This window comes from Canis lupus, chromosome 7, assembly GCF_011100685.1.
Source record: "Canis lupus familiaris isolate Mischka breed German Shepherd chromosome 7, alternate assembly UU_Cfam_GSD_1.0, whole genome shotgun sequence".
In the NCBI taxonomy this organism is placed as follows: domain Eukaryota; kingdom Metazoa; phylum Chordata; class Mammalia; order Carnivora; family Canidae; genus Canis; species Canis lupus.
In genome coordinates this window covers 33,039,102-33,066,277 of record NC_049228.1, presented here as the reverse complement: position 1 = coordinate 33,066,277, position 27,176 = coordinate 33,039,102, and the positions used below count along the sequence as shown (strand labels likewise).

At 38.3% G+C, this 27,176-nt stretch overlaps 1 protein-coding gene and 1 pseudogene across 7 annotated transcripts in view; one reads left to right on the top strand and one right to left on the bottom strand.

Annotated features, from left to right (window-relative positions):
• The window catches only part of WDR64 (WD repeat domain 64), a 144,553-nt gene that overhangs the window by 52,307 nt on the left and 65,070 nt on the right, over positions 1 to 27,176 (bottom strand). For all 7 annotated transcript variants that reach the window (XR_005362176.1, XM_038542678.1, XM_038542679.1 and 4 more), the window contains 4 exons: positions 21,140 to 21,279; positions 7,155 to 7,281; positions 3,779 to 3,927; positions 1,534 to 1,657 (listed from right to left, as the gene is read on the bottom strand). Coding sequence is in view for 6 of the 7 variants with exons in the window: in XM_038542678.1 (XP_038398606.1) it covers positions 1,534 to 1,657; positions 3,779 to 3,927; positions 7,155 to 7,281; positions 21,140 to 21,279 (540 nt within the window). In the remaining variant the exon portion in view is untranslated. The remainder of the gene's footprint in view (positions 1 to 1,533; positions 1,658 to 3,778; positions 3,928 to 7,154; positions 7,282 to 21,139; positions 21,280 to 27,176) is intronic.
• Positions 22,527 to 22,640, top strand: LOC119872788 (annotated as a pseudogene).

Here is a 27,176-nt window from a genome sequence, read left to right as displayed (position 1 = left end):
TTTTCTCCCCTTCTGCTAGGTTCTCTCTATCAGCAGTACTCACAACTCCTGCCATTTGCTCACAACATCATTAAGCACTGACTAAATTCTCCCTCTATCGTCAGCATTGCATGAGGAGCTGTGAATGCCAAGTGAACAGACATAATTCCTGCCCTCAAAGACTTTATAGTCTTGGAGAAACATAGTCGTATAAACAATTAAAAGAAGGAATGCTCTTATTCAGTCCTGGATATGTGGACCACAGTGTCACAGCCAAATTTCCTGCTACCTTATGACCTTGGCAGTCAGATTTAACAGGTCAGAGGTCAGGGAGAGGTACTGCTCAGGTTAGGTGGTGGGTGGGTGGGAATGAGGTGGACTGTTGGCTTGTGAGTAGAGCTGCTCTGAGAGTTAGAGAGAATCCTACTTTCCAGGGTATCCTAGGATGTCCCAGCATCTTTGTCAATTACCTCTGAGGAGGACAAATTGCCCATGTTTAAGAAATTCTAGACCCTGGCACTAACAATGAAATATGACTTGCTTGCATGAAAACAATACTATCTTAGTCATCTGTATGAATTGCTAATGCTTATGTCTAATAACAGTTGTGTGCATTGCTCAGAATTTTTATTATAACTAATTTTCATATGTATGTAGAATGTGCTCATAGAACAGTGAGACTGCTTTCTGAAGAACCGTTCCTCATGCAGAACAGGTACATATACTCACATCCCATCAACTTAGCATTCATGATTTCACCTCATGTGTATTGTTGTCTCTTACACTTTAAAAAAATCAGACTTTCACATCAGGATGTTCACTCATCCCACCAACTGGCTTACAAGCAAGAATTTCTTTAGTAAATGTATCCCTAGAATAAATAAACTATGAGCAGTGCATACAAGTTGGTCATATTGTCTAGATAAAGTAGTTCTTTCATGGGAGGTCAGAGCAAGGTGAAGTGAAAATTGAGGTAGGCTGGAGTGCTTAGTTCCAGAAAGTTCTACTCAGTGCTCTATAGCATGAGGAGGAGCAAGTGACATAACACTACATGAGCTTGACATCTTCTCAAGTTTGACATGACACCCCCCCCAAGGAGCTTAGATTTATAAACAAATCCAGTATACAATTCTAGGTGTTATATAATAAAGTGGGCTGGATTTTGTCTGGTCCCCAAACCTACTGGAAGTGAAAATATTATCAGCAAGCACTAAATCTAATATCCATCTCTTAGCTGGCGGTACCCAGAAGTAAAAGGACAAGAGGAGTCAGTGCAACACAAATAAGTCCCATCAAAGATAGAATGAGATATGTGTGAAAGACTTTTGCAAACATTAAGGCAATAATATAAATGTGATGTGAGGTATTGATATATGGACTTTGATACCCATTACAGAAGAGCCTGCTGATGTTCAGTCAGGCAGAGCAGTCTCTGGCATGCTGACATATTCCAGCCTGATTCATGCTCTCTCTAACCCATATAACTAATGAGTTCCTAGCACAAATTTTCAAGGCACTAAAGCATGGAAGTCATATTCTGGATATGAGTCTAACCATTACATGCTCCTGTGGCAAAAAGAAATCCACTTTCATTAATAGCTGCAGAGGTCAGTTCAACATTGAAGCCATGAGGGTCTAAAATCTGGTATATTTGGAGGCCAGTCTCGAGTTCCCAAACCTGTAGTAGAAAGAATTTTAAAAAATCAAATTATTCATATACTGTTTAGCTCTTACAGAAATTTTATAATATTTGAAACAGCCTCAGAATTGGTACTATGCACTTCTAAAATCTTTCTCAATGTTCTGCCCTGAATGTCAGTTTGATCAAAGAAAGTTCTAAAAGATGCAGTGCCATCTAGTAGGTACCGTGCTACCCTGGAGTATGTCTGCTGCATATGTAGACAGGCAATGACTATTCCAGGTAGCCCTGGCTGTAGATGAAGGAGCCAATTTTGCTACTGTAAGCAGGAAGCAAGATTAGCAGCAAGATCGAAATTTAACAATTACAAGTACGACGGACAAAAAAAACCATCAAACTGGATTCATTCCCTGTTGACACTCATCCAAATTAGTCAGAAGTCACAGGACAGAATCTGTGGTGAACAGCATGGCATCTAAGAGAACCCTGAGAAAGATGTTCACTGACCCTTCCAAGAAGTGTTCTGATTAGGGACGTGGGCCTCACTCTTAGGGGGAGAGAGAATGACTTCAGAGAAGGCTGGCTGTATAATCAGGCTGGGTGTAATCAGAACATTCAGAAATGTGTCAAGACACATCATTATCTCTCTTCAGAAACACAGTTGAGGCTCTAGACCTTCAGCCTTTTTTGTCTAAATCTCTCCTTTGTGGATCTGCCATGCTCACATGTAAACTAGACTGTCAGTGAGTTATGAAACTGAACTGGCAACACAGAACAATTGCCCTCAAGGTACGTGGGGCAGGGGCAGCATAAGCAAAGGGCCAGAGAGCTGAAAGACAGTGGTTGCAGCTGGAGTCAAAGAAGAAAGACAGGACGAGAAGGAGCTCACAGAATCATCTGGAGGCCAACCAAAGGCCACTGACTGATCTGAATGAGGCCAGTCTGGCCCTAGAGACCACATTCTCAACCTCTGAGAGCCCCCCCAAGTGCAGACAAGGTCCTCAAAAGAGAAGAGAAATGAGTGACACTGCCTGACTGGGTCTCAGAAGTCATCCATTTCCTGGCTTGAAGTATGATCCCTCTTCAACCAATGTCAGGTATGAAAACTCACCTAGATAAATTCCTTCCCTGCTTCTCCCCTTATAAGGAAGACATTTCCCCCCTAGAGGTCAGTATTTGTGAAAACGGAGTTGTTATTAGTGTTACTTTTCCTTTACTTATTCTGTAGACATTATCAGAGCTAGGTGATAATTAACTGAGCTCTGGAGATTTGGGCTTAAGAAAATCTCCAGCGGATGAGCACAGAAGGTCAAAGATCCAGAGGGGATTTAAAGGGTCTCCAAAGGATGTTCACTACTGCTCCAGATGTCTCCTTTTGGAGAGCGTGCATGAAATAAAAAGATGACCCTCTGAGGCAAACACTGCTGGCCATCACTGCTGGATGGCTTCGGTGATCAGAATTACAGATGCACTTAGGATGGCTGCGTACCCTGGCTCTGGGGAGCATGGTAATGACAGGGCAGTGGAATACAGAGGAACAGACACGGGTATCTACATTAGACAAACCTGGGTTCACATCCCAGCTACAATGCTTACTAGTTATGTGATCTGGGGGCAAGTTGCTTAATCACTATGAGTCTTACTTTCCTCATCTTTAAAATGGACTCCTTTATCTGTCCACAAGGAACCAATGTGAAGATTAAATAAGAATCATGAATTTAAGGCACTTGTTACATATCCTGAACCTATAGGGGTTATACTAAACATTGTAAATTCCTTCCCCTTCCTTCTTAACATATCCTCTGCTCAGAGCTTGGATTTAAAAATTATCTATCATCTATCTATCTATCTATCTATCTATCTATCTATCTATCTATCTATCCATGCTAGCTCTCTTTCCTTAGTATATTTCCTTTAAAGTTCCTTTCTGTTAGCAAAAACTAGCTTTATTTATTTATTTAAGAATGTAGCTTAATAGCAAGCAGTCTGAGCTGGCTTAAAATACTTGTTTTTCATGTGTTTGTGAGTCCTTAAAAATAGCTCTATTGTCAAGTCTCATCTTATGTACCTCTACATTTACTTAATCACTCAAAGACTTATCCATAAAAAGAGAAAATTTTGCTTTGCCTTTTTTTTTCTGAAGAGCCAATACATACTCACCTTAATGATGGATTCAGAACAGATAGTGAGTACTTGGTGAAAATAGCTGTTGTAAAGCATGACATTGATTTCTCGTTCATGAGTGTGAGGAACCTGTTTTGTATCTTGTACCATCCTAGTTAGAGGGTACATGTCCATTACACTAGATCCTGGAACAGAAATAGGAATCTCACAAATATCCAATATTAGAAGTTTTAAATCACAAAAGACTTTTCCCAATCAGTTGTATTTGGAAACAACTCATCGGTGAGATTAGTAATATCAATTCCTAGGATACCTAATGGAATGAAGATACACTTATTTTCTCTAAAAGCATTTTTGATAAATAAAGCCAATGTTATTCAGCAAGAGAAAAGCATACATTGAGGGCTTCATTAATTTTTAAGTGCAGGCCATTTGGATTCATTGATATCTCTCTTTTCAGTGATTCCTGTTTTTCTTTTTCTTTTTTTTTTTTTTTTTATATAGTCCGCATTTTTCCTTCTTAAGAGTGATTGCCACATACCTCTCCATCTGGTGTATAGTAATCACAGTGATGGGTGATGGTCAGCTTTCTGCTGCAGGTTAAACTTCCATTTAGCGATTAGAATTTATTGTTAGACTTTTCCGACCAACAAGTGATAAAGCAGTCTGTAAACATGGTCTTATTGAATGCAATGCAATGAATGAGAACAGTTACAAGCCAGTGCTTGCAGCATCAATATTGAATAAGATTAATTTCTAAATCAACATGGGGAAGTAGATGAAGAGTGGGTATTCCTTATCTTCATAAGGGTGCTGGTTTGGTTTTACAGGAATACTACAAATGTTATTTAACTCTCAAATCAACTATGTATTCTGCTTCAGTGTAATGTCTAGAAATATAAATAAGAATCTCTAAGTATTTCAAAGATCAAACAAGATGAAACTTCTCTGTTTTATTGATGTGGAGATTAAATTATCAAAGGTCAACTCTTTGTATTGAGTTTCTCATGACTTTCCAATTGCACCTGTAGAATATGATGCCCCAGGAGCTACTAAGCACTTTCCCGAGGCTGCTTAAATTTTAAGATAGAATCTATTCATATGTAAAGAAGGACTTAAAAGGTTTTTCTGGTGATATTTCTTAGTTCAAATATTCTTTTTTTTTTTTTTTAAAGATTCTACCTATTTATTCATGAGAGACACGGAGGCAGAGACACAGGCAGAGGGAGAAGCAGGCTCCATGTGGGGAGCCCGATGTGGGACTCTATCCCGGGATTTCAGAATCATGCCCTGGGCAGAAGGCAGGTGCTAAACCACTGAGCCACGCAGGCATCCCTCAGTTCAAATATTCTAATATGGAAATATGAGAGGAATATGGTAGCCAGATAACCAATACTAGGAGCTTCCTGGTAGATCCTCTAACATCATATTGTGACTAGCTTTAATCAGAACTGACATCAACAAAGCTAGATACACTTATGAACCAGTGGTAATTCTCTACATTTTTAGCTAGTTATACTACTGCTATGGAAACTATGCAGTTACAGAGAAAGAATGTGGTTTCAAGAGCCAGATGCTTTGGGAAGGAATCCCAGTTCTACCTTTTAACCTAGTGGAGTTTTGTTGTTATTGTTGTTGTTGTTTTATGAGAAAAAGAGAGAAGAGAGGAAAAAAGCAAGCAAGCAAGCAAGGGAGGGGTGGACGGGCAGAGGGAGAAAGAGAGAATGCCAAGTAGACTCCATGCTAAGCACAGAGCCTGACATGGGGCTCAATCTCACAACCCTGAGATTGCAACCTGAGCTGAAATCAAGAGTCAGACACTTAACCAACCCAGCCACCCAGGTGCCCCAAACCTGGTGTTTTCCTACTAGTCAGTTGAACTGTTTAATATTTAGTTTGTCATTTAAAAATAGGATAAGTAATAATTTCTACTTCCTGTGGTAGTTGTGCAGGCCAAATGAAATAAAGTACATGAAAGTACTTCATAAAAGAACTTTACAAAAGGGAGTTGTTGTAATAGAGGAATAATACAAGTAACAGTAACAATAACAATACTATATTCTACAAAGCATTTCCAGAATGCAGTCCTGCTGTCATTGCAGTTTAGAAGATAACTGTGGCAGCTCCTTTGGAATCAAAGCACGAAGTATGGGAGATAAGCTTCATGCAATTCTGATATCAAATTGATGGTTGCAATCAATGTAAGTGATACACGGAGCTGTATATTTTGTAAGCAAAGCACTATCAGAATTATTTAAAATTGAGGAGAAATCTTGATTATCTGTTCCTCCTCTTTCTTCACTACTTCCTCCTCCTCCTCCCTCACCTCCTCCTTTTCCTTCTTCTTTTATCTTAATATTCGAGTCCTTAGTAACTCTGGTGATAAATGGATTGGAAATGCTGAGCCCACTAAACCAACATGCAAATGGGGGCACTAGGAGAAAATATGCTTGCAGTTATGAGTATGTTATTTTTGGAGGAGCTATATAGAAGAAGAGTGCTTATACCTAGGATTAAGTTCTGTTTTACAGGGTGGGAAATTATCTATCAAGCATAAAACGCTAGTTTACTCCTAATCCAGAAAAAAAAAAAAAGGAAAGTTAAAAATAATTATATGCTCCACTAGCAGAGATAGCACTAATTTCCCAGCCCTAATTAATCCCACAGGAACTCAGAACAGGTGGTCAGTGAGAAAATGCTTAGGAAATGCATCCTGGGCTGGTGTTCCAGAAGGAAGAAGTATTGTTAACATTGTTCATTTTTCTTCTAAAGCCTGAAGGCATGCAGATGAACAGCATTTAACCTAAATGCCTAGCAGGATCTTTTGTGTCTTTAGAAATCATGTTTTCAAGAGGCAACAATAAATGGAGGTAACAAATATGTTGGCATCAGGACTGTGGATCTGTCATTTGGGACTCTATCCTCTCTCTCCACTTTACTGTCTAGAAGCAAAGGCAGGAGAGAGGGTTAGCACCTTCTAACTAACTGTCTCATTACCAGAATGCATGGGGCTAAATTGTCTCACAGAAGAAAAGGGGCATTGATGCTGGTGGAGCCCCTCAAAGATGGTTCATATTCCAGCTCCCAAGAGTCAAAACAGAGCTGGCTTTGCCTTAAATGCAACACATCACATCCCACTCCTTGCTTTACCCAAGCCATCTTCTTAGGCTTAAGAACTTAGAGGACTGACCTGGTCTTTTCAAAGAAGTACAATCACACATTTTTATCTACCCAGCCCTGGAGAGACCAGGAGTGGAACTGAATTACATATCTACTGTGATGAGTTACAGTTTACACATTCCCCTTCTCCTTTTGCTTTACTTCTAGTTAGTGCTCAAGTGCTAGTTAAAAAAAAAAAAAAAAGGTTAAGTCTAGATATGAGTTTTGTCTGCCATGAATTGGGTACACTTACCTGTAATAAGCATGCCATGATTGGAATCATAGACCATAGAGTAAATCTGCATGTCTCCTGGTCCTCCATGGCTGTCATGGAAGACTTGTAAGAGTGAAAGAGTCTGTATATCCCACACTCTGAAAACCTGTGAGAATAAAGAACACAGTTCACCACTTTTACTCCTTAGTTCCCCACTCAAAGCTATGTAGGTGAAGCATTTTCAAAGTCTGCAGTATGCTCTTAAAAACTTGCAACAAGTATGATTTATGTGACAAGCATACATTTGCCAAACTCCAATTTGGTTCTTGTTTCAATTACTGTTTGTCAATATCAGAGAAAAATAGCAGCAGTGATTAAGTTTGCTTAAAGGAACTGGATTTTTCTATCATTACAGAGCAATGTAATATTTATTATTCTTTAAGAATTTGGAGGACTGATCACTACTTACAGTTCAAATAAAGCCACCTTTCTACACTACTGGATTGGAAATTAGATAGAAGACCTATTTGAAGTGGAAAGTTTCAAATTGCTCTTTTATGACTTAAGAAGACAAAACTTCGGGACATCTAAGTGGCTCAATTGGTTGAGCATCTAACTCTTGATTTTAGCTTGAGTCATGATCTCAGGGTTGTGAGATAGAGCTCTGCGTTGGGCTCCATGCTCAGTGTAGAGCCTGCTTGAGATTCTCTCTCCCTCTGCCCCTCCCCCACTAAAGCTCGTTCAATAAATAAATAAATAAATAAATAAATAAAATCTAAAAAAAAAGAAAAGAAAAGGAAGATGGAAAATCTTATTAAATGAGGTTTTTAAGAGCTTCCCCCTCCTCCTGCCCAGGGATGTAAGAATTATAGAAAAAAGTTTTTAGGGATGTATTAGATATAGTAAGAGTTGGGGAAATAGGTTATTTAAACTCTCCTTTGAGAAAGGAAAGAACTATGTAATTACTCAAGTAGCACTTGGCTTGATATAAGAGAATAGAAAGAACAATGAAGTACAAATACAGAAAAGTAGGTCAAGTTTACCCCTTTGTCACTTGAAATAACTAGTCTGTCTTAGTCTTCTTCATTATTCTGTTTTGTAAGCAAGTTATTGTGTGACTGAATTTCAGAATAGGTGTCATTTAATCAAGGTGGCATTTTTTTTAGTATGCATCCTTAAGTAATATTTTTACTTTATAATAGATATTATTAACCTATTAAATTGGAATATTTGTTGAGTAAATGAGTGATCATTGTAGAGCTAGATATAAAACTTTAAGTAGTTTTGTTAACAGGGAGATACTGACCTCTTATTTGAGACGCTTGTTATTGAGTTAAATGAGTTCAAAACCTCACTGTTGCAAAGACAGTTTGATTCTTATATGTAGGAGCAAAAGGATGTTTAAGTCATGTGATTTAGGGAACACTGGTAAGGAGTTTTGCCTCAAACGCAGATCCTCGGTAGGCCGGTATTACTCAGAACTTGCACATTTGGAAGTTACTTCCTTTGTTCTAGTAACAATGCAAATTTGGGTGAGTAGCTACAACATTGAACCTTATCAGTCTGTTGTATCACAGGGTAAACAAGTATAATGGACTATTTATGAATTTAGGTTCAGAGCCCAGAATGAGAGACAAGTAGAAGAACGTAAAAGTGGAATCTAGGATTGCCAAAGAAATTTACCTCTATTCAAATTGGTTCTGATTGTATTGCTTTATCTGAGATGCATTCACGGTTGGCAGGTTTTTTGCCATATATACATGCTCTGAATTGTGCTCGCTGGAAAGAGCAAGGGATGAGGTGGAAGAGAATTTGGGTTTCAGTTTTAGCACATCACTTAAATTCCCGAAGCCTCAGCTTTCTTGTTTCTAGAACAGACTTACAACACCAGCACTCTGTTCTTCACTCAAATGCTATGAGCATGTTGTAAACTCTGTAATGTTTCTATAGAATAATACTCCCGTTTTCTGTTTTCATATTCCTCTCTTCTTCAGTGTTGGTGCTTTAGGTATTTTGTGAGATTTTAGGGACAGGGTGACTGTTGGGCTGGCAGATCCTGCTGCACCTGTCCTCAGGGTTTTCTGCTACCCTCCCCCACGGGTCGTCTTTGTTACTGTCATACCAAACTGCTCCCCATTTCCAAAACCCTCCTTCTCATTCTGGTCTCTGTGCATGCCACATACTTCCTATCACCTACCACTCCCTTTCAACATCTCTCGCTGTGTGGTTACTTGCTACTCTTTCCTCCAATCTGTCAGAAAGAGAATTAAGGAGTCACAGTTCAATAAGTTTATGCCTTGATATGCCATTTCTTCTCAAAACACAGAGAAATAGTAAAGAATATATATAAAAAAAGAAAGCAAAAAGAAACAGCAAGTCTTCAAAGCAAGACACATACCTCTACAGATCCAAGCAAGAGACACATATGAAGCAATGAAGAGGCTGCATCAGAAGGGCGTGCCCTGGATCTGACCTGCAGGGGCAGTAGGAGAGCAGCCCCCAGGCAGACGGGAGCAGAGGTACCTCAGCGCTCCATGGCAGAGGCCTGCAGGAGCTCTCTAACCAGAACAGTGAGACTGAGTAGCTATTGCTTCACCTTCATCTGGAGGTACAGTGTTTAGAAAGGCTGTGAGGCTGTGAACCACTGAGAGAGGAGGACATTCCCTTCTGACCAGGATCTAAACCAGAACTACTCTGGCTCAGGAACCTGACCAGTTTGTAGACTGGAGCCCAAAGGGCCAGGTGGGGGGAACGTTACAGATATGGAAGAGTGAGCCTAGAGACATATGTAAAGGAAACTATAATTTTTAGAAAAACTTAAGGGAGGATATCTTTATGAACTTAAGAGTTGAAAAACATTTCTTCAGTAAACACAAAAAGCATGAGCCATAAAAGATTGGTAATTTAACTAAATTAGAGTTAAAAATGTCTGTTTTTAGCAGACAGTCACAAAGCCACAGTCACAAAGCCACAAAGGATAGAAGCAGGTCCAATGTTCATTGGCCAAGTTGGATAAATATGAACTAGAGCTATATGTAATAAGTGGATAAATCTCAAAATATAGTGCTGAGGGGAAGAAAGGAAATTTCAGTAGGATTTATTCATAGAGAACATAAACATGCAAAATAAGGCTACACATAGTTTAAAGACACCCAAATATGTACCAATGGTATAAAAACATAGTACTTGTTCTAAGTTGAAAAATCTAAAAACCCCTCTCCTTTAGACAACTTCCACTGGTCATCTTTCTAATTCAGATGTCTCACCTGTAGATGCTCATGATCCCTGTCTACATTAACAGCAATTAGCAGTTGTCATATTGCTATGACATAGCAATGACATAAGGCCACTAAGTGGCCTTCTCTACTAAACTATAACTCGCTTGAGGGAGGAACCATGGACTATTTGACTGTTTCCCCAGTGTCTTATGCCTTCTCTTTAGTTAGGTTGGTTATTTAGCTAGCTTTTGGTCTGCTTGCTTGCTTATTCTCTGTCTTGGTCCAGGACCTTGAAGGAGTTCACAGAGGTGCACTGCATAGACAGTCAGAACTTACACTGTAATAGGATAAATTAATTCATAAATGGGACAGGATCAGAAAACATCATTCATTGATTCTGTTTTTAGGTGGTCTTAATATGTTAGCTACTTTGGAGGAAAGGAGAGGAGGGACATTAATTAGGCTGTGCTAATTCTAGTCCTCTTCTCTACTCATTTCGTTCAGAGGTTAACAGTGTTGCTGTGGTATTAGTGCTTCAAAGCCTGAGAGACAGAATGTAGCCAGGTCAGGCCAGGAGGGGGTTAGGAAGGGCACAGTGTTTCAGAGAGAGAGTGAGTTGCTATAGAAAGAAAATTGGAGAGGACAGGTGGCTTCCACTAAAGGAGCCCTGGGATACACAAGAGTATTTATTAATCAAATATTAAATATTACGTATGTGTATAAAACTTAAATTACAAAAAAATTTCACCTTCTAGTAGCAGTAAAAATAATGATTTCCAAACAAATTGGGAATGCAGGAGTTAGGTGGAAGGATTTTTTTAAAAAAGATTTTTATTTATTTATGAGAGACACACAGAGGGAGGCAGAGACATAGGCAGAGGGAGAAGGGAGAAGCAGGCTTCCTGAAGGGAGCCTGATGTGGGACTTGATCCCAGGACCCTGGGATCACAACCCGGGTTAAAGGCAGATGCTCAGCCACTGAGCCACCCAGGTGCCCCAGAAGGGTTGTTTTATTAACATTGGGATAAATTCAACTGAAAGGCTGCAAGTCTTTAGGATAAAGTTACCATTCCCCAAACATCAAAGAGAAGGAAAATAGAAAGCCCTCCCCTGAAGCTTTTTTTGTGAGGAATAATTAATAAATAATGATGAAGTAAAAACGTTTGAAAACTTTACATGTCTATGTGCCAGGAGTGAGGATTGTTTTGATTTAACCAAGTTTCCTGACTTTTCTTGCAACCTCGATACCAACCGCTATTATCCAAATGTATTAATAAAGTCTCTTTTTGGGGGGGCCTGCGTGGCTCAGGCAGTTAAGCATCTGCCTTCAGCTCAGGTCATGATCTCAGGGCCCTGGGATTGAGTCCCACATCGGGCTCCCTGCTCAGCTGGGAGTCTGCTTCTCCCTCTGGCCCTCTCCTCCCTTCCACCGCAGTGCTGTCTCTCAAATAAATTATTTATAAAATCTTTTAAAAAAAATAAACAAAGGACTCTTTTTTTCCATTGGTGAGTATTATAGAGTGACCTAGAGCAAAATGTCTGATATGTAGGAGTTGGTTTGAGATACGTGAAAAAGGATTATAAAAAGGTGCAAAACTAACATGACACACACAATTCCTTATACAGCAAATAATTCTAGAACTCTGAGCTAGGTGCTACAGAAGCAAAAGATCAGTAGAACACTATTGCTGCTCTTGATCAGACCCTCATCTGGTCAGGAGAGTATATGCAACACAAGTAGTTATCACACATTGTAAGAGTTATTTGAATAGAAGTTTGAACACTAAAACTTACATTGGAAGAAATGTTTAGAATTGAAGTATCATAGAAGGAGGGACATGGGGCATTCAGCATTTTTGACTTGTCAAGGGAATCTGGGATTTTGCTGGTCTTCCTAATTTTACCCAACGACTACAAGAGGTTAATTAGATTTTAGACACCAAATGAATCAAATTAGGGCTACATGATTTTACACTGGAAGAGCCTGAAGATATCTGATATTATGACACTTTTGAGGGTTGACATAATATTATAGACAAATATTGTATTTGAAAAGGGGTATGTTTAACAGTGCAGTACAAATGGTAGGCATCCAACCTTACTTGTATAGGGAACTCACCGTAAAACTGCATTTTTTAAATTCTTACAAATAAGAAAAATTTTTTTGTCATGTGGAACTAAAAGTGTTAATTTCGTTATCTTGTTCTCACATTTTTTCCTGTGTGATAACTGGCAAACAGAAATGAAATGAAGACAGCCAGCATGCCTTTTAAAAATTAACTTTTTAATTACCAAGTTATTATATGTGCCTGGTGGAAAATTTCAAACGGTACCAAAGCCAAAGTCCCCTTTCCCACCTACCCCCTCCTTCTGGGCTCTCTTCTACTTCTTAGGTTAACTACTGTTGGTAGTACTGCCTCTGGAGGGAGACAAGCTCAGCTGAATCCTCTTTCACCACTTACTAGCTGTGTGACCTTGGGCAAATCACTTAACATCTCAGAGCGTTAGTTTTACATTTGAGGGAGATTATACCAAAACTTCTCTCACAGGATTGTCACAAACATTAAATGAGATCACAAATAGGGGCATCTGGGTGGCAAATTGGTCGAGCATCTGCTTTCGGCTCAGGTCATGATCCTGGGGTCCTGTGATCAAGTCCTGCATCAGGCTCCTAGCAGGGAACTTCTCCCTCTGCCTATGTCTCTGCCTCTTTCTCTGTGTCTCTCATGAATAAATAAATAAAATCTTTAAAATTAAATTAAAATTAATGAGATCACATATAGAAAGAGCTTATATCTATATGAGGGTGCATTTAACTACTTAAATTTACTTCATTTTTGCAGCCATTAGGCTGCATAGGATTCTGTTGTTTGAATACTCTGTAATTTATTCTAATTAGTCCCCAGTTGATGGAGTCAGATTTATTTCCTTTATTTTCATTTAGTAAAGTAATAGTGAAACTTCTGTATAGGTAATTTTGTATAGTAGTCTAAATATACCTGTTTGATAAATTCCTAGAATTTATGTCAAAGGGTATGAGCATTTTAAGTTTTGTTAGGTTGCCAAATCAACCTTACCTTTTGAGAAGATTACAATTTTGTGACTTCCTGATTTCAAGTTGCAAAAACAGCTTTCACAATTAGCTCTAGTTCTCTAGGAGAACTGAACTTGATGTTTTTATCATTACTAGATTTTGCCATCAAAGATTTTTAGCAGTTTTGCCTCATTTACTCAACTAGATTTTTAACTCCTTGTGGGTGGAGATTATATCAAAAGATGTTTAGGCACTGGGCAGGATACAATATGAAGCACTTAGCAGGGGCTCGTATATTGATTGATTTATATTAACGCTGCAGGAAGTCAAGATTCCTAGTAGGAGAGCTCTGAGATACAATCATTTTACCAGCCAAAGAACGATGGCAGGCTTTTTCAAGAATTATATTTACTAAGAGATGAAAATTAATGTCCATAGTATACCCAGGTAGTTAGCTTAGGTAGACTGTAGTGAATCTGTACATGTGTCCATGCAAATGTGTGTGTGTATTTGTGCAAGGGGTCTGAGGTTCCTGAAAGCTGATGGGAGTGTGGGTGGAGCAAAGAGGAAATAGTCTCAAGGGCAAAACTCAGAAACATCATGGCTCACCTAAGCAAATTCGCAATGACAGCAAAGTGTCCCAGATTATATAGAGAATGAGAGCCACAAATGAAAGGAAGCTTCACGTAGGGACTGGTGCCCCAATGTCTCTGTTGACACATCAGCTCCTATGGCTCGGAACAATTAACAGGGTCTTCTCTTAAAGATGGTCAGTGAGCTCCAGACCTGGGGCTCCAGACTGGAGGAAAACAAAGCCAAGACATAAGCAAAAAGCTTACTTTTTTGCTTCAGACTCTTCAAGTTGAGTATGACTCCCAAAGCATGTGCCATCACCTTGTTTCTCCTAGTTTGTACTTTTTCTTCATGGGTGGTCACTTACATTTTATTAGCTCAAGGTTCCTAACACATATCTTCCTCAGAAAATAGTCTAACAGTCACTCTGAGGAAAGATCTAAGACAAGTAACTCTTATTCTTGAGGATGTTACAAATCACAGCTAACCCAAAACTAGAATGTCCCAAGCAGCAAAGGAAGGACAGAGGGTGGCAAAATGCTGGGAGTAGTAAAATCAGGCTCTCAATCATGGATGCTCCCAGTTTTCCAAAATGTAAGAAAAACCAACTGGAATTTAAATCATATATAATAATACCATACAAAAAGAAAGCATAAATATAGAACTAAAGCCAGAAAATAGTTCTGATTTTTACAACTTAAAGGTAACACATTTTGGGATGCCTGGGTGGCTCAGTAGTTGAGTGTCTGCCTTTGGCTCAGGTCGAGATCCTGGGGTCTTGGGATTGAGTCCCACATCGGGCTCCCTGCAGGGAGCCTGCTTCTCCCCTTGCCTGTGTCTCTGCCTCTCTCTGTGTCTCTCTCTCTATGTCATGAATAAATAAATAAATAATCTTTTTTAAAAAGTAAAGGTAACATATTTTAAAGGGTCAGCTTTTCTTCCTCTCCCTAAGTCTATTTCAAGCACCCTCATTTCTTACTCACCAAAGAGAGACGAACTCCATTTTTCTCTTGGTGAAGGCTTCATGGAGGATGCGATATGTCACTGAGTTTTGAAGGATGACTAGAATAGCTGGGTTATAGGATGAGAATGATTGTAGACAATGGCAGGAAAGCATGGAGATTGTGGGGAAGAGTTGGGTGAAGTTCAGACTATCTGAAGACAAATAAGTAGCAACAAAACTAGAAAGGTATCTGCTTCCTGACCATGGAGAACCTTAAACACTAGAAAAGAGAATTTGAACTTTATTTATAAGGCAAGAGGTGCCTTTGCAGATATGTAAGAAGATACTGACAAGGTTGTAAATGGGTTAGAGGATGATTAACATGACAGTGTAATATTTGGGTGGTGGAGAGATGGGAGAGAAGTAGGAGGACCACGAGTGACTTCTAATGTGCCTCCTTCAAATGGGCGTCTGTCAGTGGGTCTGAACCAAGGTCCTAGTGTGGGAGGAAGAATGAAGTGCCGGATATGAGAAACGTTTCAGATGGGCCAATGGATGGTGTTGGGGAAGCAGAAGGTTTAAAAGTGACTTTGAAGTTGGTCGTGGTTCGGTGGAAAACATATATCATTAACAGCTGGAGGAAGATCAGAAGTCAGAAAAAGGAGATTTGAAGAGGAAAAGTAATTTGGTTTTAGAAAAGCAGAAATTTTGTAAACGATAAATAAGAACCAAAAGGTCTTTCAAGAAACATTGAAGATTGAGACATTGAGCATAAGAAGAAGAGAGATGCTGGCTGATGAAAGAAGGTTCTGGATGAGGCAGTATTCAACTAGGAAAACAACAGCAGGGATTCGATTCAGGAAGTAAGAGAAATGTTTGTTCTTGGGTGGGAGGAAAAGAAGGGAAAGTAGCAAAAAATACAGAAAAACACAGAAATCTTTTGAGGTTGGAGAAGATGGAAGTTAATGAAGTGACTTGACATTCTCAACTCAGTAGAAGACAAGGTAGCTTGTGGAGAGTGAGGAGTGGTGTCAGGGGTTCAGGGAGAGTAGAGATTGTGTTTAACTGTCATGTAGACTTGACAGGTACTCAGCATGAGATGAATATAAATGACTGAGTGGTAAACCGTAAAAGACTCCTAAATACAGAGAACAAACTGAGGGTTGTTGGAGGGGAGTGGATGGACTAAATCATAATGGGGATTAAGGTGGGGGGCATTTGTTGTGATGAGCATGGGTGTTATATGTAAGTGATGAATCACTAAATTCTCCTGAAACCAATACTACACTATACATTAACTAACTTGCATTTACATAAAAATAGAGAGATTGATCTATAAAAATAAGAAATAAATAAATAACTGAGTAGCATCAGAAACATGGATTTTTGGAAAGCCTTCTCCTATCCCATGCCACAGACCACACCCATAATCTACACCTGTGTGGCCACAAAGGAGATTCAGTACCAACGCAGATAGATCAACACAAGTCCCATCCCCACTATGGAGCGTGGAGAGCAATTGCCTTTCTGATAACTGCTGACGTTTACTGAGGACTGGTTACATACCAGGCACTGTGTTGTGTGCTCACTTGCTCCTCTCATTTCATCTTCACATCAGCCCTATGAGGAAGGTACTCTGATAGCCTCTTCTGTGATCTCAAGTAACTCAGCCAAGGTCGCCATTTGTCACTTTCAGAGTCAGACCTCATTTAGGTTTGCCTGATTGTAGAGGCCATTCTCTTAGCCACACTGCCTGGAAGCAGGACAGTAGCATCATCTTCACTTTGGATAATATCTTAGACACGGTCAGCAGTAGGATGGCATCCAGCCAACCTGCAGGCCAGGTTGGCAACCCCTCTGGTTTGCTCTGACGTTATTCGCCTGGCACCTGATTTCAAGGACATTACTTCTGGCTCCAAAGCACACTCCCAGCCTTGTCAAGCTTCCCCCTTTCTTAGGCTCCCTCATATCACTTCCAAAGTGAAAATTAAAAAAAAAAAAAAAAAAAAAGCAACTGTTAACCCATCTGCAATCTGTTAGAAGTCATCAAAGCACATATATTTCTCTCTTTGGCAGAAAGAAGAAAAATAACCTTTGCAATCTAGGCTCATGGTTGAGAAAGTTGCCAGCCATGGTTCCCATTGGTTTTATTAAGGAAATGAAAGGAAGTTTTTATTTCTTCCTGCATCTGTCAGTGTTCGTCAGCTCTTCGGGAGCAGCAGATGTGGCACGGTGGTTAACACTTAAGCTAGAAATACAATGTTAGCCATCGCAGAGGTAAAGAATATCCCGCTGAAATGTCTGCAGAATAAAAAATAAATTTATTAAAAAAAAAAAAAGAAATGTCTGTAGAACTTTCTGCAGGAAGAAGTTTTTGCAGACGGCAAGGTCTGCAGGAGGAAGGATGAAATTTGCTTTAAGTAGGCATGTGACTGGCTGGAATTTATTAAAACCTGAGGTGATGAAAGCTGTTTATGAAGAAATTTGAAGAAATGTTAGATGTGTAAAAACGTCTGTTATTTTCACTGTTATGAATGATGCTCCCACTACTAATGGTGATGACAGTTCAGCCAAAGCACGTATGTGCCTTGTTTGCTGTTCTTTCTGCCTCAATTGCTTGTTTCTCAGATCTTTGAGGGGCCGGCTCCTCTATCATTCAGGTTTGCACTTTCATGTTCCTCTCCTCAGAGGTGATCTTCAGTCACAGCACATGATGGTGTTTTCTATTCATTATAATACTTATCCTGCTGTCTTCCAGTTTAATTGCTACTTTGTCTCTTCCCCTCAAATGGAAACTTCCTGTGAAAAGAGGCTTATTGCCTCATTCAGCATTCCCTTTCTGGAACCCAGAGCAGCACCTGTCACATAGTAGATGCTCAAGAAATAAATGCTTTCGAATAAGTCATGAATGAGCTCATTTAATCTTTATAACAACCCTGTGGGCAAAACTACATTATACACATGGAGAAACCCCGTGGAAATATATTAAATAATTTGTCAAGTGGAGCTGCTGGGATGCTTGAATGAGCATCATGTTAATACACTCATTACATTTACAAGAAATTGGAAAGCTGATCTCTTGTGTCTGTTTACCTCTGGGCATGAGTGGCCTAAATGTTTGCTAGAAAGATATCTTTGTTTTCTCTAGTTTCTCTAGATGGGACTCCAGGTCTCAATTCATAACATGGTTTAATTTTAGTGCCTCAAAACCTTCACTGTCTTTCCAGTACCATTAAAATTTCTTTTTAATTTGATTACAATTAAAAATAGTTTCCTTACTACAAAAACAATGCTTATTTACTGTTAAAAATGGATAATAAAGGAAAGAAAAAAACACAAAACAGAAATTAAAAAAAAAATGTATCTACAATCATGCACCCAGGTAATCATGAACATCTTGTTAATCACCCCTGGCAATGTAGAATAGCCAAAGTTAGATTTTTAAATGGGTTAATTTTGGAGCACCTGAGTAGCTCAGCTGGTTAAGCATCCAACTCTTGATTTTGGCTCAGGTCATGATCTCCAGGTCGTAAGATAGAACCACACATTGGGGTTCTCACTCAATTATGAGTCTGCTTGAGATTCTCTCTCTCCATCTGCCCCTCTTCCTTGCTATCTCTCTTTTTCTTTCTCAAATAAATCTTCAAAAAATAAAATGGCTTAGTTTCTTACGTACTGTTTCACTATATTTCACATAATATATTACTTAGATATTTTCACATCATCGTTCATCTATAAGTCAATATGATATTTCTATTATGTAAAAGGATACATCATAACTTACTGATAGGGGGACAGGGAATTGAAGGAAGCGGGGTAGAAGGCACAAAATTCCAGGTATAAGATAAATAAGCACTGAGGATGTCATGGACAGCACGGTGACTGTAGCTGACAGACACTGCTGTGTGGTGTGGAGGGAAGTTGTGAAGAAATGAGAGTTCTCATCACAAGGAAAAAAATATTTTCTTTCTTTCTTCTCTTTCTTTCTCTTTTTTCCTTTCTTTCTTATGAGATGGATGTTCACTAAACTTCTTATGATTAGCATTTCACAATAAATGTAAGTCCATACCCTAAACTTGCACAGTATTGTATATCAATTATATCTCAATAACACTGGGAAATGAATATGTAAAATAACTTCCTGAATCAAAGCTTTATTTTTAGATTTTGAATTTCTCATTCTCCTTCCCATTCCTTTTTTCCTTCCTTCCTTCCTTCCTTTTTTCTTTTTTTCTTAAACCAGTGTAAGTAACTGTGCAATGAACATCCTTTTACATAGATCTTTGGGCACTTATCTGATTATTACATTAGAATCAATGCCTACAAGTTGTTTGCCAGTTATATCCCAAGAGCACGGTGTACACATCCCTCCTCTTTTTCTTCCTGATTTGTGAAAATTTTTGTTTGTGTGAGGATCTTATTCCAGTTTCTGTCATTTTTGCTGCATTTTTGCCTGTCTGCTATCTGTCTTTAACCTTTTAAATAATGTTTAGGGAGACTGTGTGGGGTTGGGACAGATGGGATTGGCTATGTTTCTATGTTTACCGCCAGGTAGCTATGTGACCTCACACAAGTCACTTAGGTCTCATATGCTTTTTTATATGCAAAACTTGATAATTATTTTATAGGGTTGTTAATAGCATCAAATGAGTTTGAATATGTACCACAGTGCCTGGTATTTGGTGAACATTTGATAAGTGGTAATTATTTTTAAAATATTTTATTTATTTATTTGAGAGAGAGAGAGAGCATACATGCACATATGTGCACACAGGTAGGGAAAGAAACAGAGGTGGAGAATCCAAATCACGCTTGGGACCCTGCTGATCAGGACCCTGAGATCATAATTTGAGCAGAAACCAAGAGTCATATGCTCAACAGACTGAGCTACCCAGGTGCCCCAATAAATGTTAATTATTATTATAATTCCCAGGAAGTTTGAATGTTTGGGTAGTCATATTAATTTTTTCTTTAGCCACAGGTATTATATTTAGCAGTTATCCTAAGGCTATATGAATATTCACCTGTATTTTCTTCTGGAAAATTCTAGAACTTCTATGTGTTTTTTTAGTATTTTACATTTACAATCTTTAGTATATATGGGATATATTTTGTGGTTTATTATGAAGTGATCATCTGATTACATATTTTTTCCTTATATGATTAATCACTTTTCCCAACATTTAATGAATGAACTATACTTACTCACAGATTCGGAGTGCTACTTTTATTATATACAAACTCCCATACACACATGAACTAATTTTTGCCTCTTCTCATGGATGTGACTAACTAGTTCTGCATCAACTACTGCTTTGTTTTATTTATTGCAGCTTTAGAATATGTGTTACTATCTGACAGGGGGAAAAAGGTCAGCTTATAATGATATTTTCCAAAGCTTCTAAGATATTCTTGTATATCAGTATTTTTACATGAACTCTAAACTTGGCAAACAGATGCTTAAATAACCATATATAGCATTAAAAATAGCTTAGAACCATAGTCCCGTGCAGAAACACAGCATATCCCTCTGTTCATGTTCTTAAATAAAAATACCTCAGGAAAACTCCATAGTTATCTTAATATTAATAATGAATATTGCATAGTAAGGTTATTTCTAGGTATTTCACTTTTTTTTGCTCTTTGAATGCTATCTCTTTGACCATTGTGGTTACTGCTCTTATGTACTGCTCTTACGTAGAAACGTATTTTTTAGAAATTGCTATTGTCACAAGCTTCCTTACTAACTTATCTGCTTTTAAAATTTCAAGCTGATTTTGTGTCAACTGTACTTCAATTTTAAAAATTTAAGCTGATTTTTAAAAATTTTTCAAGGATACAATCACATTATTTGCAAATATAATGATTTAATCTCTTAGTATCTAATATTTGTAACTCATTTTTTCTTATCTGAATTCATTGGTAGGACATTTAAAACACTGTTAATGACATCCACTATGCCAGATGCCTCACGCTCTCTGTCTTTGCAGAAAATGTCCTGTCTGCAATGGGAGGGTGGTATTGGCTCTCTTCCCAGTGCTGCCTTCCTTAACGCTTGTCTTCCAATGTGCTCTTTCATGCGCCCTCGTCAGCAGAAACGGAACAGGACCAAGCTCATCATTTCCTTCTCCACACTGACAATATTTTTCTCAGTGACTAGCAGCTATTTCAGTCAAAGACTGTATATGTTCTAGATTTTTCAATAGTTCATTTTAGGGAAAAAGTGGTTGGTTTCGTTTATGTTGTTTTCTGTTACCTTTGAAGAGGAAAGGCTGATGACGTGTTGATCTTTCTCATTCATCACTATCTCCATGATGCTGAACATGTGCCCTACTAGTTTCCCCACTGGCTTGGTGCTGATGTTGGGATGCCACAGCCGGAGCACCTTGTCATCTCCTGAAAAGGAGGACATGGGGGGATTATTCGTTTTCTCAGGGAGCAGCTGGTCAAAGTTTAGAGTTCCTTTCACTCCCTCATATCCTTATCACTCTTCTAATATCAAACTACAGCTTCTTCCAGGATGCCCTCTGTGATTATGAAGAGGCTAGCCTTGCTTTGGAGCCGCTTCCTCTTGTCAAGGCTGTTTGGGAATAATTGTATTTACACACACAAATGTGAATTTTTATAAATATTTTATGAGTCCATTTCTTGATTCAGTATTTCCCACTCATTCATGCATTAATGTATTATTTATACTTTATTTACTTCTCAAAGTATCTTAGACAGCTGTTCTTTTGTTTTCACACTCAGAGGAAGAGGAAAATTGCACATAATCTCTACCATTATAACAAATCAACTGTTTCCCTGTCTCCATCTTTCCTTCTAGCACGTACCCATAAGCATGTATAATTTACATGTAGTTACTGTCATAACACACATACTATTTTTTAATTGTTAAAATCATATGGGTACACAGTAAAATGTTTAAACAATATAGAAGGGTATAATTTTTGTCAAAAATGTCTTCTTTCCCCTCAGAATTCCTACTTCCACTCCCTATAGGTAATCGCTGTTAACTTCCCCCTTTTCCTCTTTCTTACAAATAAACTTTTTATTGTCAGAGTTAAAAAAAACACTTTTCCATTCATATTTAAATACTTCGAATATTTTCAGTAGGTATTTAGATTACCATTTCTCAACAACAACAAAATCACTATCACTAACTTTTATTTTTGATATACGCATTAAAATATATTATAAATGTTGCTAAAATACAAAATCATTGTTCTTAAAAGGTTTTTTTTTTTAAGATTTCATTTATTTATTTGACAGAGAGAGAGAGAGCACAAGTAGAGGGAGCAGCAGATGAAGAGGGAGAAGTAGATTCCCTGCTGAGCAGAGCCCAGACAGCGCTGGATCCCAGGACTCTGGAATTATGACCTGAACCAGTCAGATGCTTAACTGACTGAGCCACCCAGGTACCCCTTAGAAGGTATTTTTACCAAGAAATCGCAGCATGCTATTTTGAGCAGAGAGAGACAGATCAAACCAAAATTTTATAGAATGGGTTTGTCACTTTGTTGTCCTATGTGGAGATTGCAAGGCAAGTCCCTTTGGGTTTTATCCAGTTTTATTGAGATATAATTGATATACAACATTGTGTGAGTTTAAGGTGTGCAACATGATTATTTGATATAAGTGTAGTGCTCGCTTCAGCAAGCAGCACATACACTAAAATTGAAATGATACAAAGAAGATTAGCATGGCCCCTGCACGAGGAGGGTATAAGTATATATTGTGAGGTGATTACTACAGTAAGGTTAGGTAACACATGCATCACCTCAGGGTTATCTTTTTTCTTATCATGAGAACTTGTAATATTTGCTCTCTTCATAACTTTCAATTATAAATACTATGTGTACATTACATTCCCTAGAACTTGTCTTCTAACTAGAAATTTGTACCATTTTTAAAATACAAATTTTCAATATCCAATATAATTAAAATAATAAAATATAATTAATATACATGCCCACCATTTTTTTTGGAATTTTGGAGGACCACAGGCCCACACCTTCATAATTATCATTTTGGTTGCTACATCAAAATTTCCTACCATTTGTCTATCGATAAATGTTCTTGCTAATTCTAGTTTTTCACTTTATTTAGCAACACTGCAATAAATAGTTATTTGTGGGTTTTTTAATCTTTTGGACATACACACTGAGGATAAATTCTCATATTGTTAGATTGCTTCCTAAAATGGTCATACCTTTTTATTTCTCCTCTTTGAGTATTCCAATCCATTCTTTAAATTGTAACCTGACTGTACCTCCAAGAATATTTCAGACTGTCTTCATATTCTTTAAAACCAAGTGCCACTGCCTATGTGCCCCCTGTCCCTGGCATCTTTTATAATTATTCAATTTTCTGTACTACCCACTTAAAAGCAGAACTTCTTTTTTATTATGCTATCTCAAGTGTGTAACCCACAGTAGGAGTTTAGATATTTATTGAAAGTTCACAACTTGGGATGCTGAATCCTAGCTCAGAGGTTTAACTATCTAGTGGCACAATAGTGGGAAAACATGTACCCAAACAAAAACAAATCTTTGTTGAATGTTTACCTGACTCCTTAATAAAGGTCAGCTGTTTCATTCCAGAGATCCTCAGGGCCTGGAGTCTTAGTAGAAGCAGGCTGAAAAATCTCAGGGCATGTCTCTCTCTTACTTTCCACTTCTCTGGCAATTGGTATGGATTGAATTGTTTCCCCAAAATTCGTATGTTGAAGCTCTGACCCCTAATGTGATTGTATTTGGAATGAGGCCTTTGGAAGATAATTAGAGTTAAATGAAGTTATGAGAGTTGTGCTCTAATGATGAGATTAGTGTACTTATAAGAAGAGACCAGAGAACTTGCTCACTCTCTCCCTGGGGGGATATAGTGAGAAAACAGCCATCTGCAGGCCCGCTAGAGAGCTCTCACTGGACACTGACCATGCTGGCACTTTGATCTTGGACTTCCAACCTCTAAAACTGTAAGAAAATAAATTTCTGTTATTTAAACCCTCCAGCCTGTGGTATTTTGTTATGGCAATCTAAGCTAACCAAGACAACCAAGATATTTTAAGAACTATTGTCAGTGAGTAAGTGGGATTTTTTTTTTCTTTCTCTTTCTTTCTTTCTTTCTTTCTTTCTTTCTTTCTTTCTTTCTTTCTTTCTTTCTCTCTCTCAAGATATTTTCTTAAATTTAAAACTTCTATGTTATCCTTACTAACAAGAAGAAAAATATCTTGAGAAATTACTGTAGACTTGGCATTTTGCTAGATGTTGAAGGTACAAAACAATTCTAGATAGTGACCCTACTGAAAGTCTTTTTCAGAAGACCAAAACTTATACTATTCCAGACTTAGTTCCAGCATTTCCTTCCTAATGCTGTCCCTGATCACTGTCCCCAGCCTCAGGTGGGGTTAAGGCTTCTTCCCATTCTGAGAGTGTTTTCTTCAGATTTTGTTTATAGCCTGAACTCTATTCAATTATAGTTGTTTGCATAATTATCTGATTGCCCACTATCTGGTGAGCTTTATATTTCTTATCTACAGCAGTGATTGACAAATAGTAAGTGCTTAGTACATGTTTGTTAAGTAAATAAGTTGGCTAATAGAGTAACTCATGAAGTGCTTTAAAAATCCTTATTTTGGGAAAGTCTACCTTGATTTAAAACCTGGCTCTGTCACTCATTAGCCTTATGGCTTTAAGTAAGTGACCTCATCCCTCTGTGTTTGGGTTTCCTTATCTGTATATATGATGGGGATGACTGGAGCTCATGTCATACCCTTATTGTGAGATAAAATGGAGTCATCCATGGATAATCTGAGCAGTTCCTGGACCTCGAGCTGACTATTCCTACTCTGCTCTTCTTCTTCAAAGTCCCTGCCATTTGCAACACATTTTATAAAATGTCTGGGGGAGAGAGAGAGAGGAACTGATAAAAAAATGTGTGAAACATGGGTCCTGCTCTCATGCATTTGTAATCTAGTGGTAGCACTAAGACAAGCATAAAAGATACAGAGGGAAAGTAAGTAGTCACAGACAATATTTCAAATCTGAAGGTAGGACTTAATACTATACATGATATACTATGGTTTATAAGGAGTTAATTCCTTATTGCTTTGTTATTTTCCATTTATTTTAGTTTCTCTCTTTTGCTCTCTCTCTCTCTTTTTTTTAACCAGGATTTAGATAAGGCCACATATAAAGATAGGATTTTCTTTCCTTATCCCAGCTGGTGAGTCAGTGGATCCAAATGCCTCACTCTTGATGAGATGAGCTGGCTCAGTGCAGAGAGAAAAGCAAGGGTGAGAGAGACTGTGTGAACCAGATTACAGTGGTCCTGGGGGTCTGGGCGGGGCGGGGGGGGGGGGGGGCGCGGGGTGTCCCGGGGAAGAGCAACAGGCTGGGAACAAAGAGAAAAGACTGGAGCTCAGTTCTCCTAGCTCACTAGTCACATGATGAGTTGAGGCAAATATTCTCTTTCCTGGAGTCTCAATTTCCTTATCTGTAAAATTTTGATCTCCCAAGATTCCTTCCAACTCTAAAGTTTTATGATTGTGTGCTGTGGGGGGCGAGGTTACTCTGGAATTATAAAGGTCATGAGAGAAACTCCAGATTATCAGTTACATGATTCATACTGAAGAATTCTGATAATGCAGTATCTTGCCTGTATTTGCTTTCCATTGGCAATGACTGAGAGGTCTTACCTTACTCCAGTATGTTCAGAACCAGAGCTTCCAGCCCATGGGTGGTTGGCCAGATTGTCTCCTGAAATGGACCTTATCACTCCTGGAAGATGAAGTTAGGCTATCCCCAGAAGAAAACCTGTGACTTGCATGCCACAGGAAGAAGGATACAATAGAAGACTGCCACTTGAGAAATGCGGCAAAGAGTTTTGTCCAGTGTGCATTATGAAGGAAACCAGTTTTACAGAGGGTTCCTCTTGTCTGTGACCAGAGGTTGTCCAGTGCTCCTTATTTTCCATTGATAACAATGGAATCCTCATATAGTCTGGGTGGTGGCTTTTTGGAGCCAGAATGATCAGAAAGGGACGTGACACTAAGCTCTAAATACCTATAATATTTTATCTGTATTGTTAGTATTATGATTATGAATCTGTTGACTCATGCTCCATGTTTTATTGTAGCTGTGTATTGGCATGTCTTACTTGTACCATTAAATTTTTAATTCTTGAAGGTTAAAATACAACCTGATCTCTAAAATTCATGATACCTCATCTGTAGCAGTTGTGCAAAAAATATTTGTTGAATAAAACATTAACAGATGTATGCAGAGCTCCCAAGTCATCTTGGGTGGCAGAGAATTGTTTGTATACACTGGACCTTCCAAAGTACGGGTTTAACTCTTAAAATGCCCAATAGAGACAACTATGACTGAAAAACAAATTCTTGATGGTTACCAAAATAAGGCTCAGGAAATTTGCAATTTTGTTTTGTTTTGTTTTTGTAAGTACCTTGTCCTGGTTTGGCTTTTTCTACCCACCCTGCAAGAACTTCTGTGTTTTCAAGCTCATCAAATGTCCCTGCATATTTCACACATTCAACTACGCCTAACAAAGTTGCTTTCATAGTATATTTTGAGTCATCAGCTGGTACATACAGTACATTTAGCAATGGGCTTGGCTGAGTCACTAATCAACAAGAGTATTCTCCTGAGGAAAACGTGTTTTTAGTCACTGAAGAATTGCATTTTCTACTAATAGAGGCTCTGTAACTGTGACAATTTAATACTTTTTGCATCTTGAAAAAGTATTAGTTGCTTGTTAGTCATACTGCAAATGTTTTGTTTTGTAAGAGAGCTAGAAAAATAAAATTTCAAGCTGTAGCTGGCTAGCTTACACTATAATGACCACTGAGGTTGATGAGGGTCAAATATCTTAATCTATACACACTAAAATGGTTTGAGTCCCAGAACTTTACCATAGACATGTTTTTTTCTCAGAAATGATTAAAATGCTTACGATTACAAAATATATGGAAGCCAGTCAATTCTTATGTTTTGCATTATTAATGTGTGAGAACAAAGGGCTATTCAGAGGACTTGGTTGGGATTAATGTCACAACTTGTCTTCAGATTTTAGAAATCAGATGTCACTTTAACTGTGCCCTTTTGCTTTTTCAGAGGGTTTCCTGTGGAGGGTTTGAGTTGAAGGAAGATAGAAGGCCACTATTTTCACAGAACTGAAGACCTGCCCTGCTGGGGGCAGCATCCATTGCAATTCGATTCTAGGGCAGGTTTGCTGTTTCCTCTCTCACAACCACTATGCTCTTTCCCTCATTC